At 41.2% G+C, this 18,812-nt stretch overlaps 1 protein-coding gene across 2 annotated transcripts in view; it reads right to left on the bottom strand.

The window, feature by feature from the left end:
- The window catches only part of dscama (Down syndrome cell adhesion molecule a), a 106,087-nt gene extending 93,077 nt beyond the window's left edge, over positions 1 to 13,010 (bottom strand). For both annotated transcript variants that reach the window (XM_034099912.1, XM_034099913.1), the window contains exon 1: positions 12,358 to 13,010. In XM_034099912.1, the coding sequence (XP_033955803.1) occupies positions 12,358 to 12,400 (43 nt within the window). In that variant the 5' untranslated portion in view covers positions 12,401 to 13,010. The remainder of the gene's footprint in view (positions 1 to 12,357) is intronic.
- Positions 13,011 to 18,812: the final 5,802 nt, after the last annotated feature.

The following is an 18,812-nucleotide window of genomic DNA, read 5'->3' as shown; positions in this document are numbered from 1 at the left end:
TTTCTCCTTAAGCGGGTTTAAAGCCATGCTAGATGCTCTGAGGATTGCGATGTTGGTCTGTCAGACTAACCGCTTGTACCCTAGCTGAAACATCTCTTATATTGGACTCTTGTGATGGTGAACACAGCAACATTATACCTGACAAACTTCACAATGCAAGCATTTTCATTGTTAGCATGCCAATGTTAGCATTAAGCAATTTTTAGTCTATGTATAACCTCACAAAACAGCTAGCATGGCTGCTTTTATAACAAGATAGTTTTTGACTATTTGTACAAGTACTGTAGCTTAAAGAAACCGTTTTGGGGGATTTTGACAGTCGTCAGGGCCAAGAAACATCCCTACGCACTCAAACACTGATGGCACACCCATCTCAGCCATCAACAGCTATTTGGGGTAAGATATCTTGCTCAAGGATACTTTGACCTGTAGGCTGCTCCAGCTCCTAAAAACAGCCACCCATATACAGTAACTCTCAGCAATAGTCAGAACAGTTCTACAGTCATTGAAAAAATGTTGTATGTAACAATTACAGCACATTTTAAACAGTTTAACTAATTGGTTGGGGGTTGGGGAAACATTATTTCTGTTTCAGTCAAATGTTCAACTCTGACTGAGCTGACAGACAGGGAGAAGGAGAAGGCAGGTGGATTTCAGGTGAGCCGAGAGGAGGACATTAAAGTCAGCAGGGAGGGGATGAACCACGAGATTAGCTGAAGGAGGAAGGCTGACAGCTTGAAGATCATCTACATATTATATACTGGTCTGTGGTCCCGCTCATTCCCCCCCATCATGACATCTATACAGGGGTTAATATTCATATATGTCAGCCGTTGGAATAATATTAAGGCTTTAAGTTTCACAAAAAAAGGGTGTGAACGCTTTGAGGGACAGGTGGGGGCCATCTCAGGTGGCTAGAAGCTAGCTAGCTGCTCTAATTCATCATACGCCCACGTAAACTCCACCCACTTTCTTTGCCCACTTTTGGATTAGCTGGGAGTTAGGCGTTGCTAAAATGGCGACAGTTGAAGCCGCCCACTTTGAGCCTCACGGCAGCTCTGCAGCCTTTTTTTATACATTCTATTATAATCGTAATGTAATATGTACTTACATATAGGTACAGCATCATAAGGGAGTAACAATTGGGATTCGCAAAGGAAAGAAGAAATACGCACTGTAATTGTTTACTTGGTACTTTTGGGGTGCAGTACTGTTATTCAGAGTTGAGCTTTAAGAAAAGGGTCAAGCAGCTTAAAGTGTAAGTAAAGGGTAGGAAGATATAAAGGTGAATACGACGCCTCCAATTTTACAATGTAATTGAAGGTTAGGAAGACGAAACAGACTCACAGCACTTTTACATTACATGCTAACATCTACTCAAATGCAAACAATACTGACAGGGCTGCCATACAATATGCCAACTCGCTCATCATAGAATTGAATGCAAAAGGAATTCTAAGAACAGAATCGTTATGGTTCTTCAGCTTTGGACACAAGAAAAAGAGGGGCTTTAAGAACTATGAAGAAGTTAATTCCTTATAAGTCGAGGGCTGTTTTATAAACAGTAAATCCTATGCATTGGTCTGTTTGTGTTCTCGTTGCAACATGTGCCCCTGGAGACCCCTGCTGTGGCAGGAAGTACCCCAGAGGAGGTTTCAGTACTGTGCATTGTGTTCAAATGTCTGCGGAGAGATATTGTCCCCGCAAACATGTTACAAGGATGCAGGCATAAATAAAGGTTACGTTTGAACATGTGCGTGGTCCAACCAATAGGGTCGAAGGCATGTATTTGCTGCAAAGCTGGGCTATGGAACCCTACTGCTGATCTTCCTGTTCATAAAAATTGGACATCAATTAAATATCAAAATCCAATTTAGTCAATGGTCAGTTTTGTCCTTTCCTATTTTTGACTTGAGCATAAAATCCACGGTAGGAAAAACCAGCAGTAAGATGTTATTTGTGTTTGATTCAGAAACAAACTCAATTGTTTTTTCAAATTCCAACTTTGGATGTTCGATTGAATACAAAACAGAAACGATTTACTGATTCATCACCAAAGTTGTATGAAAAAACTCAGTAATGCTTTATGACTAATATGTTTTTCCATAGATTGTTTTTTTTATAAATAAACTTGACTGAAGGCAAGTGGTGACTAAACATAGCAACTCAAATGCAACATGGATGGTGAGCTAACCGCAGGCCGGACACGTGACTGAAGAAGCACAGACGATCCGGAGTGCTGCTGTTCAGTTTGTTTTCAGTTAAAGGCTTTATTTAGCACTCAGGTGTGTTCATTTCTGCCCGATGTGTTCTATTTAAACATTATTGGAGGCTGAACATGGAAACCAGCCAGTGATTTTAAGGGGCAGTTCTTAAAATAACAACAATTTGAGAGGAAGCATTGCTCTTCCTAAGATTTTTGTTGATTTACTCCTTTATTTCAAAAGAGAAGGATGCGGTAGGCTACTAAATGATTTTAGCATCACAAAAAACGAATGCAATAAATAGGAAAGTAATACAAAAGACTATTTTGCAGTTGTGTGTATCTTGCAACACTAGATGTCCATACACACATATTAGATTAAACATGTTTATATTGTCGCTGTATAAGTTTACATGGTTTACATTACATTTTCTCTGTTAAGCCCCAAGGTCCCCGCCGGCGGGTTTTTTTTTTTTTCACGACACTGTATCTCAGGGGAACTTAATATTTAAGAACCTATTAATGTGTTATACCAGATTAACGGGAATAATCTCAGCTAATTGACGATACAAACCATTTTTACCAAAACACAAGTCTCATAAGAAGCATCTAAATGACCCCTGAGCGAAAAATGCTAACGCACTTTTACGGGAGATCGTCTCACCGTAGCTGTCAATCTGATCAAAAGACGTGTTCAATGGCATTAAAACGAGAAAAAACGCGGCTGAATCGGTTAATCCATAGGTTGATAAGGTTTCTGGGTAATATTTGTTTTATTTATAATCCATAATTCAATTTTTATGTAAAAATCGGAGAGTAAAAATTTGCTGCTAATGGTAGCCACCAGAGTTATCGCAGATTCCGGTCTTGGCTATGTGGCAGTCTCTCACACACACACATTACCAAATACGGAGTATGTGGGAGTTCCCCTCGATTCCATTGGCTCTGACGGTTAGAAAGAGATGTCAATCAGCAAAATCGACCAAGGGGGGCCAGAGATAGGTCAAATCCACCCAAATGACCCCAGAAGTGGGTTTTTTTGTGCTAAATCTCTCTAGAAAGGTCAAATTTCACTTGTTTTGCATCAATCTTGATACAGGGTACTTATTATATGTTGTAGTTTGGATTCCTAAAGCTTTTAGTCTACCATCCCATCATTCAATGGTGGTTTTCACTATAAGTAATTTTTACTGTGTTCAATCTGAATTTACTTTCAAATAAAAACATCTATATTGATTCTGACAATTCTACATCCAACTCACAGGTGTGACCTTGCTTTGAGAAAAAAGATTATTAATTTAACCCTTTTAGAAGGGAAGATATGGTCATTTGTTCTGGGAATGTCATTTTCCAGCCTGAGACCTGAAAAACAGGCTCGGGGCTTAACGAGGCTTTACAGAGAAGTATTAAGGTGTAACAAAGTGATGTTTTACATGCATTGTATTATCAAGTTTATACAAAAACCCTATGGCTAATGCAGTAAAATGGATTCAAAGAATATCGGACTCACAAGAAGAGGTTGTCTGATATGTTGAATCTGTAATTTGCAGCCATTGCAGTGATGTTCTGCATCATGTGGGGGAAATAAAAGCCATTTGCACAAGAGAAACAAAGAGGCGGAATAAGCAGTTGACAGTGGAGGGCAAATCAAAGTCCTGGGGTTAAATGGAACTGTGGGTCAGATGACTAGACAGCACTGCATTTCCGCCTGTGCCTCAGACCCCCCCCCCCCCCTCCACTCTCTGCCTCCACCCCTGCATCCCCTCCCCTCAGCCTTCCATTTGCCTCTAAGGCGAGAGTATTTAATGCTCAGTAACCCCACTGCGGGAGAGAGTGGTCTCTTGTTGCTTACAATTTCTATTATTATTTAATATCTATCTCTTTTTGTTAAATTCATTTTGTTCGTAATTATTATGTTTTATTGCCTATGTAAAGCATGAAATGTGCTATATAAATAAACCCACCTTAAACACAACAACAATCTATTACATATGTGAATGTAGGTGTCTCCATCCAGGGATTTGAATCCCAGAATAGCCATGACTCTTATAGTGGGCATACAGTACATGGGCCCTCGTTATGTAGTCCTACAGGAGCCTGTCCATACAGCACCCTTATAAATCACCCTGATGGATACACGGTTAATTGCGAGAAACACAGACAGCCAATGGTAAGAAAATGGCAGCACTCTGCATTAGAGCTGCACTCAATCTAAACACAGGAGTGATCCTTTAATAATCATCATGTTTTCTAGGATTATTAGCAGCAGTATTCCAGATCATAAGGCACCCTTCCACCCCTCCCTGTCCTACCTGGACTGTGTGCATCACACAGCCTGCTGCAGGGGGCTCTGCAAACACTGCCAGGCAGCACAACACACATCAACGTATTCAGAGCGTTTAGTGCCCGGGATTAATCAAATTATAATTTAATCATCTGATCAAACAGCAATTAGCATAATCACTTCTGTGGAAGGCCTGATAGAGTGGAGACTGGAGCGCAGTGCAGCTGGGGGCTAGCAACACTTAAATGAAACATTTGCCAGAATGTTTGAAAATGTTACACATTCCGGGCTGTGGAACAGAGCTGGATTCAGAATGCCAATCAGCGCTGTTTGGTTATGCCTAATGAATGCGTCCAGTAGTGAGCCACTGGGGAAGAAATGGCCAGAAATGGCCATGATTTATTTTTGGTGTTCTATTTTCTTCACAGAAAGAATAAATCCCTACATCAAATTCTTCAACATCTTATCTTTTTAATGTATTTTCATTCCTTATATTCCATCCAAAGAAGCCAGACTCTGTAGAGAACCATGTTGGGCCTTCTGGTGTTTGACTAACGCTTTGATACTGTTGCAGAATTTGCTGAGCATTCATAATTTGCATTGAAAATATATTGAACAAACTTCAAGTTTTGTTCCTTACATTTTTTTTTAGATCATACATTTTTGGGTTACCATGCTTGTTCCCCACTTATATCTCTGTTTGTTGTTATTCTTTAAACGGGTTGGAACTCTAGAGAAGGTAATACATTAAATGTTGAGAACAGCAATCATTGCAATGCAATGTCTTTTTTTTTTTTTTACTTCTATGAGGGGAGTTATAGGAATCTGAAATGTCATTGGGTTCAGAAGGACACCAGACCCTCTGTTAAAGTCTCAGAACAAATATACCACAAAGTTAGATGAGACACAATCTGTCACCTGTAAGTGATTTGACACTAAATAAACCATACCAAGAGGGCTAGGAAGACCTCTCTGTAGGAGTCTTTAACCCCAGTGTTCAACATTTTCTACAAAGTACAATATTCATAATGCATCTATCTAAAGCAGGGGTTCTCAACATTTTGATGAGTGAGGGCTAATTGAGGTACCCAATATTGGATTGAGGGCCGCCCAAGAAAAAACGGAACACAAAATAATTCCAAAACAAATCCTTTCTTTATTGTACTAACTAATTACCGCAACTCGCGAGATGCCTAGTTGCCATGCAACCAGTAGTCTAGCAAACTTTCCACAAGCTGTCATTCATAATTTAGGAATGACAACTCAGGGGGCGCAGTTTTACCATTCTTAAATTCCATTCTAATTCTTATACTGTAGATACAACCATGGAGGATTAAAATATAACGCGTGCATTTCAGCGTGTCACATTAACTATCGTGGGCCGCCATTGGCCCGCGCTTTGAGAACCCCTGATCTAAAGCATTCTGCAATACATAACAAGGTTTTGGAGGATAATTCAAGGGCACCTAAATATTAAATGAGTCCTAATATTCACATTGAACATATGTAAAATGTGGGAAACTGTCATTCTGCTCAAGGCAACTAAATCAATATAATGATTTGGGAAGCTAACAATTATTTTTGTCAGATTAAAGAAAAAATGTATGCTGGTCAAAATATTGGTCAATGTAGGACTCTACAGAAACCATGGTCTGTGGGAAAGGCAAACACTTTGTGAATGTCACCGTGCCAGTAAATAAATGATGATTGCAAATGTGTATGAACATAAGGCATAATGCGCAGACAACTTTAGAGGAAGCCCCCTGATACTTCCTCCTACATGTACTGCCTCTGGCTTTTAATATGTTCATACCTGACAGCAGATCTCTGTTGTAACTGGTGTGAACACAACAAAGCTCTTTATTATGACTGCCTTTCTCAGGAGGGGAAGGGGCGCTGACTGCAACACTGATTACATGTATGCGTTCTGTGCTGAGCTCAGTCTAAACTGCATTTTACAGAGGCTCCTCTGCTGTGGAATATTAGCAGTGGGTCAGTTTAGCTTATCCCCCTAAATTGTAGTGATGTATCAGTGAGTATTGCCTCATTAGAATAGCAAAGGTAAAAACAAAGTGTTATCACTGCGTGTGGATGCTAATTCAGTCACTGCTGACAACTTACCAAGACATGAATCTGTTATTCTGACATTGATATGACCTGGCAAACACACAGAACATTAATGTGTTGTCTTATTATCTATACAACATTCACTAGCTTTTCCTAATATCTGTTGTAATATCTGTTTTTCTATGAATCCCAGAACATTATTCCAAACCAAATGTTCTTGATCTGATTAAATTCAACTTCATATTTTCCTGACATTAAATACATAATCATTGAGTTCTAATGTCAGCTTTTTTTGTATCATTTAATCACACATACATACGGACACAGATTGTAGCACTAAGGAAGAAAAGCTGGGTCTTTTTCCTACTGGATATATAATAGAGAATGGTGAGATTGAATCAGTATCCAACATATGATACAATATGGGATGCACTGGACGTGCTTCTGCATGGAGAAGCGGCTGATTTGATATGATTCTTAGAGCTTTAGATTCCACATTACACAAGCTGACTGTGTCCCTCGGCCCCCTCTCTGCCTCCTCTTTTTCTGCCTCACTACACACTATCATCTCCTTAAGCATTCTGGTCTGGGTTAAATGAAACCTTTAACAGTTCAATGTGCAGCCATTAACATATGCTTGAGCCTACTCTGGTCTGAACAGCCCAGCTAAGAAGGCACAAGCACAAACAGTGGAGCGACACAAAAACCCTGACCCGATGCCACTGACACATCCTGGTGTGATTAGAGAGGCCCTGAAAACAGCATGACACTTATACTTTGAATCTTAGTCCTTTTTCATAATCTGAATTCTTAATCTCGATAATATCTCAAATTGACGTAAACGCCTTCAAGTGACTGGATAAAGTCAATACAAACATGTATTCAAGCGTTGCTTTATAATTAAATGTCAATTATCATAACATAATGTAGCCTAAAGCTAAAGAATATGGGTTAAATTAATGTAAGAATATTCTAGCAGCATTAAAGGTGGGGTAGGTAAGTTTGGAGAAACCAGCTCGAGTGCGCTAACATTTGAAAATACATAGCCGGAAAAAATCTGCCACTTCCTTACAGAGCCCCTCCTCCAACACACAGGAACGCACACATGACCAATGAGGGCACGAGATAAGTTTGTGCCCCGATGGAAGGCTGACAGGCAGGTAGGCCATCCAGTTACTTTAGCCGGGCCGGCTCAGATGATTGGTCGTGCTTTTTACAGCACCACGGCTTCCACAGATGACATTTTTTATGGATTTTTTGTCAAAGCACTTAAGATATTCATTGCTATCGGAATGTTAAGAGTACTCCATGGAATATAACTAAAAGTGTATCTCGAGCCGGTTTCTCAAACTTACCTACCCCACCTTTAAATGCAGTTTCTCTGCTCAGAACAACAAAAAAACACGACTTCTAGTTACTTAACAAGAGTAATCAGAGTATTTCCAGTGGCCTACATCCGTGTGCTGATATTACTGTGCAGATGAAGAGCGTGTGTTGTCGTGACTCTGTCAACCCATCCTGGCATACAGGAAGTGACAGATGTATACCAGAGAACACCAGTCTGCACAGACCTCCATTCCCACTGGCCGTAATGTAACCTCTCAGCAGCACTGCTCCTCGGGTGATAATGGGACAAAACAATGCGATTGTCTTAAAAACTAAGGTTTCACTAAAAGTTTCTTTTTATATATTTTGGTGGCATGTATAAGACATTTGGAGGAAGAATAGGCTAAAGATGTCCCATGGCTCCTGGAAATGACTATGAAACTGTTAAGCTAACTTGGCCAACACATTTTGGAAAGAAATTACGTTTTCTCGCAACGCATTGGAGTGAGTGGGGTCTGCAGGTATTTGTATGTTGATGTGTGCTTGCAAGTTTGTCTTTCTGATTTGCAGTGTTATACTGACTTTGATGGATTTGATGTTGTTGCTTGTAAATGTTTTATATTTATTGTTCTGTGTGGAAATACATTTATCTGATAAGGCATACATTATTTCCTTTCTTTTTGAGATCCTCAATGGGATAGGTTGAAGTAACAAAAGCACTTTGGTTGAGGTTAGGGAAAGACTGTGGCTTTGGTTGAATTTTAACAAAGTAAACTTTGGACTTTAAAGGTTCTTACGTTACATTCAGAGCATGAATAATAAAGCAAGCACATACAGATACTTCACTGTCTACCTTTAAAACCTGCACTAACATCAGTTGAAGTAAATGATGTGTGTTCATTTGAATTAGTCAAAGTGATAGGGCAACTAAATTCAACATAACTGCATTTAGCATAATTGGAGTTAAGAAATAAAACATAACATAGGTCGATTGAACACAATTGTATAATGTAGCATTCAAAAAGGATGGTTTGGTGAGATTTGCTTACATTTAAGAAGTAATATTTAGATTTCTAGTCTTTTTCCCAATTATTCAACATAGTTAACCGGTTGATATTGGTTTATTATGTAAGCTAATGTAACATTATATCTTTGAGTGTAGTGAAGAAATGTATACATGAGCAGAGAGGGTGTTTTATCCCTAAGAGTGTTGTAATCTCAGCTGTTCTGTCTTCTGGTTAATAGCCGAGGACACGGGCAGTCTATGGTTCACATTAGCAAGCTAATAGCCGCCTCTCTGCTCTGCGCTCAGTGGTTCCCGCTAAGCAACAGTGTTCAAGCTTCCGATTCCCCCTCAGGTAACACCGTTAGTTCAGCGCTTCTGTAGTTTGCACTGTTCTTTATGTTAGCACCATTAGCTGCTAGCCGCTGGCTTAGCTTGTTGCTAAGATGATTTGTACGAGGAAACTAAACTGCGCTCCTTCATTAATCCTGTTTGAAGTCTGAATCAAGTCCTAATGAAAACGCTGATCTTCTAATAAGCGGAGGAACCTTTTCTCCAGCAGCCCCTCGTCATCCTAAACAGAAATCTAAAAATACACATGCACAGAGTGAAACTAAGAGCCAATGCAGGAGCGCCGCTGTGTATTTATACAGCTTATTAGCGTCCAATTGAGCATTTGTCAGATCCCCCCCCCCCCTGGCGCAGCAGAGCAAAAACAACATTATGCCACTTCCCCAATTTATCTCTTCATAACTGGAATATGTTGTCCCCGTTCCATTTAGGTTTTAATAGACACTTCTGCAAGGGCACTTTAAAAGCTCAAGCACCACTGAAGTGAACTCTACAGCAGATCTTACTCTGTACAGCGCTGACATGTTTATATCCACTGTCGATGAGCTGGCAGATGTGTCCCATAATTCAGAGCAAAGGTGCAGATGATTCTCTTCATACACGACCACTGCAAGGTAGTGCTTTGAATCTAAAGACTCACTGAAAAAACTGAAACGTTGGTTAGCTGAAAGTAAATAATATTGAGGTTCAACTTAATATTTCAACTAACCTTATACAGCTATGGGACATGTGTTGACATAATACATTTAATTAAAGTCAATGTTTCAGTTTTGTCCGTGCATATTCAAATATCAATGAACAAATAAACAGCATATAAAGGGATTATTCCCAAGTAACTGTTATTATGTGGAACGAGTGCAGCATTAGGGTCACCTGGACAGAGTGCAGCATTAGGGTCACCTGGACAGAGTGGTGCTGCTCTCGCCCAAAGCCCACACTGCAGCACTCATTAGGTCTCCATAGAGACAACCTCAGCACTGGACCAGAGCTCGAAAAGCCCTGATTTCAGGAAGCTCCACCCCCCTGTCCTGAAGAGGTTCTGATGCAACTGCTCATTAAGACTAATCTTTGCAGGTCTGTTCGGGAAAACAAATGTGCAACTGAGAGAAAAGCGTCTCAGATCAACAATCACAGTCCATTTAGCATGGAACAGAAAGAGGAACATTACAAAGAGGGGATTGTCATAGGCCGATGCACTCTGGGTAATTCTAATTGCTGCCACAAAAACAACATTTGATTCTCGGAATCAATAGAAAAGGTCAGTGTCAAATAAGCCCGGTCTGTCGATATGAATGGCACCGCATCAGCAGCGACCACAAACGCAGTGTTCATCACAACAACGTGCTGTGCTGCCATTCAAAGTTCCCATAGATGTCGACAGCAGCAGCCATTTTGCAGCGCTGTTGCCTGGACCAAAGAGACTGAGCGAGCCATTCAAAAGCAACATCATTGAGTGAGATTTGAAACGGACATCGTCTGTTTCTCGGAATGGTCTCTCGTCAGCTAAAGAAAGGGTCTTTGGTACGCCGTCACTGCTTTGACTCCATTCTCTCCTATAAATAAGCACTGCCTCCGTGGAACCCTTCAGCATGGCCACAAAATGGTTTTCCTGTCATCTTCGCTTGACGCATCGCCCTCGACTCTCGCATTGTGTCCACTTAGGATTTTTTCGTAACCCCCCTTTTTCCTTCGTCTACGTCTTTCAAAAGATATTCTAAATACACCAATTTTCTTTCGAGCTGATTTATGCCCCCCAACACACGCACAGAGCCACCCCCCTACCCCATAGCCCCCTGTCCTCCTTACTGCCCCCCTTCCTCACACACCCTTCTTGTATTCGCTGTAAAAAACGTACCTTTTGAGGATTTCCCTGTCCACAAAATAGGATTTGACTGCATTTTGCGTGATGTGCACTTGGGCAAAGGGTGATAAGGACTTGTCTTTTATTTCCAATCCAAAAGGACTCCATGTCTTTGCTTCTAATATGGCGGGTGCATTGACAGAGAAAAAGCACAGTCAACCTATTTAATCCTTTTTCTAGAAGACGCTCGACAGATCCAACAGAAACCATGCAAACATGCAATCTCCAAGTTATTCCATACTTTAAATTACAAATTCATGAAGGCCCACTTTACATATTATAGCATGCATGTAAATAAAGTACATTTTTTTTTTTAGCAAAAGTGTTAGTTTGGTGAATTTGGGATTTGAAATGTAATTCTGTTGCCTAAAAAGAAATGATTTTAGTTTCATTAGTGCATTTTGTTTTCAGTTTGAATCTAATTTACAGGCAGGTTTGAGATTTAAACAAACAAATGGTGAATGCACCGGGTGTAACATGCTATTTGTTACACACAATTATTCACAAATGAATCATTTGTAATAATTCAACTGTGGGACATAGTTTAAGGTAAACTTATTAAAATGCTATTTGAGCATCTCAAAATGCTGTCGGATAATGCACCCAGACTGAGGCCCAATGCAGCTTGATAGGAAGCAATTAATAATTGTACAAACTGAGAATAAAACCAAATAATTAAGACGTTTCATTTCGGGTCATATCATTTCCAAACAAATAATTAGGAAAACAAATAACAAACACATACAAAATGTCCTGTTCCTCATGCAGTGCAGGCTGCACCTAACACTCAACCTACATTTCTCCTCTCCGTGTGTGTGTGTGTGTGTGTGTGTGTGTGTGTGTGTGTGTGTGTGTGTGTGTGTGTGTGTGTGTGTGTGTGTGTGTGTGTGTGTGTGTGTGTGTGTGTGTGTGTGTGTGTGTGTGTGTGTGTGTGTGTGTGTGTGTGTGTGTGTGTGTGTGTGTGTGTGTGTGTGTGTTCTCCCTCGCTCTATTTGATAAAAGGCTAATCTTAAATGTGGAAACTGAGTGGTAACACGTCCACAACCTTCATTTTAATAAAGGTTAATGTGGATTGAAGTAGAGATCCGCAGTGTGTGCAGGACACAGCAACAGCCTGTTCCGTCCAATTTTCCAGGACAAAAAAAATCAATATCTCCAATGTGCAAATGCTTAAAAGCTATTTGTGATATTATGTTTACACTGTGTCTGGTGGCGTAATTAACCTGCACCTGAAGTTTAACGTGCACAAATGCATCACCTACCATTCAAGATGCACTGGGAAAAGATAAGAGCCAATATCCACATGCCCCGCTCCGTTCAATATCCAAGCTTATGCTTTTTCTTCTTCTCTCCCGCACTCTTTCCTCTTGTTATTTCTTCCTTTTATTTCTTCAACAAGTCAATTGCAATGAAAGAAAGAAAGAAAGACAGAAAGGGGAGCTTGCAAATCTCTCTCTCTCCCTCTCTCTGTTTCTCTTTCTCCCTCTCTTCCTCTCAATCCTTCACGTTGGGAAGAAGGAGATGAAAAGGAGGAGGTTTGAGCTTCTTCCTTCTGCTGATTGTCTTCTGGTACGGGAGACAGTGTATGATCCACAACTGTGCGTCTCCGCTTCTTTATTTTTGGACTGACCGCACCGCACCGCACCGCACCGCACCGGGCCTCAGCGCAGCCGTCCCCCCGTGTCGGAGCGCTGCTCTGCTTGGAACATGAGGGATCTCGACTCGGTATGCTCCGGTCCAGGTGAGCTGTGCCGCGGCTGCTGCTGAGTCAGAGGCTGGAGAAGCATAGGACAAACTGCCTGTGCGCACACCCAACTCCAATTTAAAGCAAAAAAAACCCAAAAGGTTCCAAAATCGGAAAAATAATCAATAAATGAAATAAATAAATTCAATGAAAACAGACACACATGTCCTCTCAGGTAAATGAATAAAATGCGTAAAGTTGGATTTGATTGTTAGCTGCGCTGGAAACTCATTCTCTCTTCGCCGCCTCTCTCCGTCCGGCGAGCAACAAGCACACGCATCTTCCCCCCGCAGCCGCACACACAAACTGCGCACACTGGTCCATGCGCTTAAAAGCTGCCCTGCCTCAGAGCACTGTGGAATAAACCCTCGCCTCCTACTCCGCAGCCGACTCTCTCGCTCTCCATTGCCTTAAAGGTGCAGGGGTGAGGGGCGCACAGCTGAGCCTCTGGCTTAAAAAAAAGTGTATTTTGTTTCAACACAGAGGTGGAGGATCAAGGTGTCCCACGTTAACAACAGGGACAACTATACAATACCACAAGCTCGAGAGAATTAGCCCATGCAGGACCTCCTTTCTATGATTTGCTGGTGCTGCTGTGGTGTAGCAGGCTGGAGGATGGATGCTGAAGGGGGAGGGATGGAGGGAGAGGGAGTGATGTAGGCTACACCTGACTGGATACAGTGTACACTTTGCTGAGGGAAATACATGCTAAAATATCTTAATAGCAGGAGTTCAGATCCTGTATTTTAATGTGTTTTCTGGATAATTTATGAGACCTGGGGGCATTATGGGGATCCTGACAGCCTAACCCCTGCATTCATTAATTGACCTTGACAGCTATAAGCAGCAACCCCCCTAATGCACCAGGGGGCATCAAACAGCGGCCATGTCAGACATCCACAGCCCCCCTGCATGAGTTCACCTCCATCCAAGACACACAGGAGGAGGCTGTGGATTAATATGTCAAATCTAAAGCCCTCCTCGACATAGTATTGTAAATATATTTTATTTGGGATAATAATAATTTGATATTAAAATAGTCAAACATCCTGAACATGAAGGTACCATAAACACCCAACTGTATTTCAATGTTGAGTCTTCAGCCAACACACATCCCTGTTGTGTTTTCAGGCACAGTGTTGTGATAAGAAAGTCACATTTGCATTATATGTGGGAATTGAAATGCAGTGACATCCGCTGCCATGTGACTGTTTGAATCTAGCGTGGCCCATTTATGTTCAAATACTGTAGCAGCCGAGCCAGGCTTTATGCCCAGATACACTGTCTATCACTTAGACTCAGCGTCCACATCAGACCTGCACATGAACACACTCTGCACCAGGAACACAGGACCTGTCACTGCCTGTCTGGCCCCTGCGCGCACTAACAGCCAGGCAACCCCAACATAAAACACATCATCAGCACTGATCCCATCCCAACCACGGCGTCAGACTGGAGGGAAACATGCTGCTGTATTCCTCACACATTAAATACATTTGTTTGTGTTGAATCTGCCTAATCCCCCTCGCTGCAGGCAGGGGGGTGTTGTTCTTCCAATTCTGCTTCTGTGAGGATTGTGTACAGCTCTGGCCTGCAGCCTGGCACCTCACCCCCTTTGCAATGTGTTAGAAACCATTTTATGACAGATATACAGTAGGACCTACTTGAACTGGTTTACACAGTGACATCTATAAATGTTGGCTGTTTGTGTTATTTCTGTGATGTACTTTGAGATCCCAACATTCTCCTTATTTCATACATTTTTAGTCAAGTCAAAAGCATTTGCATCAAACCTGAGTTGCATGCCAAGCAGACCATTTCATCGTTTAATTGCAGCTAATTTTTGTAAGCAATTATATGATTAATCCAAATTCAAACAACAACATCTAAAATATTTAAAATAGACACAAGACAAAGCAAAGAGCTCCAATGACCTTGAGCCATTCCCCCATCAGTCTTCTTGATGTGTTGTCTTTTTAAATTGTATTAGCTTGCTATGTCCAGTTTATTAGCCATATGCTAACAGTACAAATATGGGATTAAAATTACTGGCTTTATGGTCAAAAAGAGGTCAATCCGTATTTCTATAATCCCTGCTTTAACTCCATGATATGTTATGAGGTTATGATCTAATCCAAAGGTATTATCTTCTTTATATGTACACCCTTCTGTTATTTAGACATTACATCTTCACAGGACCTTTTGTAAATAATTGATTTCCCTGACAAACTGTGTGTACCGTGTATCTGTATCGTTGTGTATCTGAGACAAAGGGTTTACAATCTAAGAGTCTAAAGCCATGCTTTAGCTACATGCTCATGCTAGAATGCTAAGATGTTCACAATGACCAAATAGTTCCAAGACTGTCACGGGTGGGACTGGAAGGCAAAAGCATATGCCCATCAAGGTTGGCTGCAGGGGCTTCGAGGGGCAATCAGTCTTCAAAGCCCTTAGTTCACTGGGCATCACTAGTATGAAGAAGAGTCATCAAAACCATCACAAAAGCAACAGAGAAAGCCTATAGATGGTTCTGGATCATGGCGAGGAGCAAATGCCACCCAAACACAAGTCGTGGTTTGATCAACAACTTGCAACTTGTGGTTTGTGTGTACCTGAAACACCCCATGACCCCTGGTCACACCATGTTGTGTTCAGGAGCATTAAAGAGATGGATATTTACTGTTCTAGAAATCAGTGGCAGAAAAATACTTGATAACCGCCAACCATGAATAGGTTGGTGATTACTGGAGAGACAGTGGACAGTTCACAAAGACGACCACCAGGGCGGAATGGGTTGGAAACCAAAACTGCATCCTCTGAGCGAAGAAGACCAGACCAAGGTACAAATCGACTCTTTCTCAGGATTAGAGCCTCCGAGTGGCTATTCCCCCAAAACACATGCAAGGCGCTGACCAACTTCCTGTCCTACAATGGCTACATTGACACCTCAGTACAGAAGGGAGGCTTTTCTGGAATCCCGGGATGTCTAGATCACCCTGGTGTGTTGACCCTGCTCATCTGAGAAATGAGACCTAACAATGCTTTGGCTACCTGGCCAACGCCTATAGGGCTAAACACCACACCAGCTGATCAAGACAGTCCGCTCAAGCATCATGTGCTGGGTCAAATGGCAGCGCTCAGTATGGGGATCTCATCAGGGTCATTAATATCAGTATGGCAAAGACTCAAAGTTGGAATCATCATGGGGTGTACAATCTCTGTGATGAGTAATTCTGCTGAACCTCAGCGCCGGGGCCCACAGCCCAAGTCAGGGATACGCCAACCACCAATCAGCATTGAAGGGACACCAATCCCAACTGTCTCAGAAAAGCCAGTAAAAAGTCTTGGCAAAATGTTCAATTGCATCCTGAAGGATACAACATCAGTCCAGACAACCGGTCAGGAGCTGGAGGGCTGGTTGACCGTGGTGAACCATTGGTGAAAGCTTTATTTGGCATCACTCCAGAAGATGATCTATCAAAACCATCCCTCGATATGGCTCTGGATCAATAGGGTCTATGGGGAGAAGCAAATGCCACCATTTTCTTAAAAAAAACTTTAATTGCTCATAATCTTTGTTTGCCACATGAACATTCTTAATTTTCTTATTAGTGCTGGACACATTGGACAAACTATTTCTGACCTATAGTGTGAATAGTCAGAAGGTACCAACATTATTACTGTTGGTCTCGACAAACATGGTGGATATTTACTCACACATCGCCGTACAGTAACATAGATTAGAGGTAGTGGAAAACACCAAAAGGGACGTTTTATAGAGGCAATCTGCTCGTAACATGTGGGTAAAACAGCACGTCTGGACTGGTTATTAAACAGAGAGCAGAGAAAGACCTTTACATATCCCACAAAGCACATACTGAGACAGCCACTGTTTTTACACTTTATTTTCACATCACAGTTGTAATGAGACCAGAACAAATACTGTATAAGAGTTGTGAAGCTGATAGTCATTAACGGATTCTCTGGGCAGATTTATATTCTTCTTTCTAAGCTTTATATTCTAGATTTACAGAAGAATGTTCTGGAGAGAGCCTTCTCTATATTAATATCCTGTTTACTTACAGTCCCCTGTGTTGTTCAGGCTTGTCGCAGCTCTTTTACGACATAATGTATGTGCATAATTTCAACAAGAAGCTAGTGTATATGGAGAGTAATAATATCCATTATTCTTAACTACAAAGAGCCAGATTCCCCAAGTGAAACTTTAATGGGTTTATTAACTAAATCCACTCAAGCACTATGATTATATGCAAACAACCTCATTAAATATATACCTGATAATGTCTTAAAAATGAAATTGATGCAGCTTCCTCTCAATCTGCGATTCATCAGGAATAAGAGCGCTTTGCTGCCGGTGGCGGACAGCTGAATCATTCAAACCACGTTACGAGGTAGAACTGGAGGAACAGTTGTCTAATCAATGCACATCCTGAGACTTTTATTAGCTCATCTGAATCCTCTGGAACGTGAGGCAAAGTCACAATTCAAGTTTAATGAGTGGACATCTCTCCTGAATAAAGAAATGGAGAAATCGTGTTCCCTTTAAGAGAAGTATAATTCAATGCCATTAGAGGATACAAGCTGTCTGCTTTAAAGTAAGCTGTAACCATGAGCAGGTTGCACACAAACGGTGCTGGGCTCAACGCTTCCTTTTGGCCTCAACAGACGACAGCATTACACTTTGTGAAAGGGCCTCCAACATGTAGGTGTTTTCATACTGTATGAGCCACCTGATTCAAATGCGTGTTCTGCGTGCGTACACACATGTAAAGAACACAAAGGACTTGCTCTGTTTAACATTTTCGCCAATTCATGATTAATGTGTAGTGAAGTTTAGAAAGCTGTGGTTAACTTTGTTTGCTGCAGTTAGCAGAGCTGGTAACCTTACAGACTTTTAGGCAATCGCTTGCGTCTGTGCCATTAAAACAGGACGGTCCGATGATCAGAGTTGTTTGATGCTGGAAGCCGCGGTGGTCCTCTCCAGCTCTCCTACGCTTGGCAACTGGGGTCCAGCCTAGCGTTTTAGTAGTGCATTTGTTTAACCAATTGTATTCTCTACACCAAAATGAGTGTTGTCGTTCTAGGAAATAGAGCGTTCTATTTCTATATGAATGAAGGAACAGGTAAGTCTAAATGCATGAAGGAAAAAGGTTTATATCAATACATAAAATCTAAAAATCTAGTGTCACAGATGATTATGATGCAAAACAACACCCTTTAACAATATGCTTATTTTTTTTTTTTAAGGAGGCTGAAGCTGATGTTAGAAGTTATATAAATGTAAAATGTAAGCTAGTTAACTAGTTAATCGTTTTGAAGGATCTGTGAAACATTCTGTGTGCGCTCTGCTTTTCCAGCGCTTCAGACGGAGTGCCCAGAGTGCGTTCTCACCCTCTTTTGAGCTGCTCTGAATATCCAAACGGTACATTCGGCGCTCAGAGTTTACGAACGGTCCAGATTGTTATAAATGAAACCCATTATAGATTGTGCCAAAAGTGCCCTCTGTTGCTTGGAGTGACTACAGTATTTACGAAATCACTCAAAGTTTTCCCTCCTGGATTGTTTTTTATCCTTGTAGTTTTGTTAGTAACATGTCTTTGTACACCTGACCTGACCTGTTCTTTCATCTTCGAACTGTGATAATTGCTGAAAGACTCTCATTTCCCCCTTGGTGGTTACTATAATGACCTAGCTCTAAAGGTAGCGACCAATTGAATGGACAGAGCAGAGCATCTTAGTTGATCTACATTGATTACACTCATTGACTTCTTTTCATCTCACGGCTCAACACACAGCTGAGTGGAAGGCAGGCTCGTCCACAGGTCCTTCAAGACTTTAGGGAGTTTCATTTATAACTTGCAACTGGTTTGATAATTGAAGCATTGAATCATCATGTCATACATAATAATAAATAATAATTCCTTACATTTATTATAGCGCTTTTCCAGATGC

Source organism: Pseudochaenichthys georgianus, chromosome 14 (genome assembly GCF_902827115.2).
Source record: "Pseudochaenichthys georgianus chromosome 14, fPseGeo1.2, whole genome shotgun sequence".
Classification (NCBI taxonomy): domain Eukaryota; kingdom Metazoa; phylum Chordata; class Actinopteri; order Perciformes; family Channichthyidae; genus Pseudochaenichthys; species Pseudochaenichthys georgianus.
This window is presented reverse-complemented; position numbering and strand designations above follow the sequence as displayed.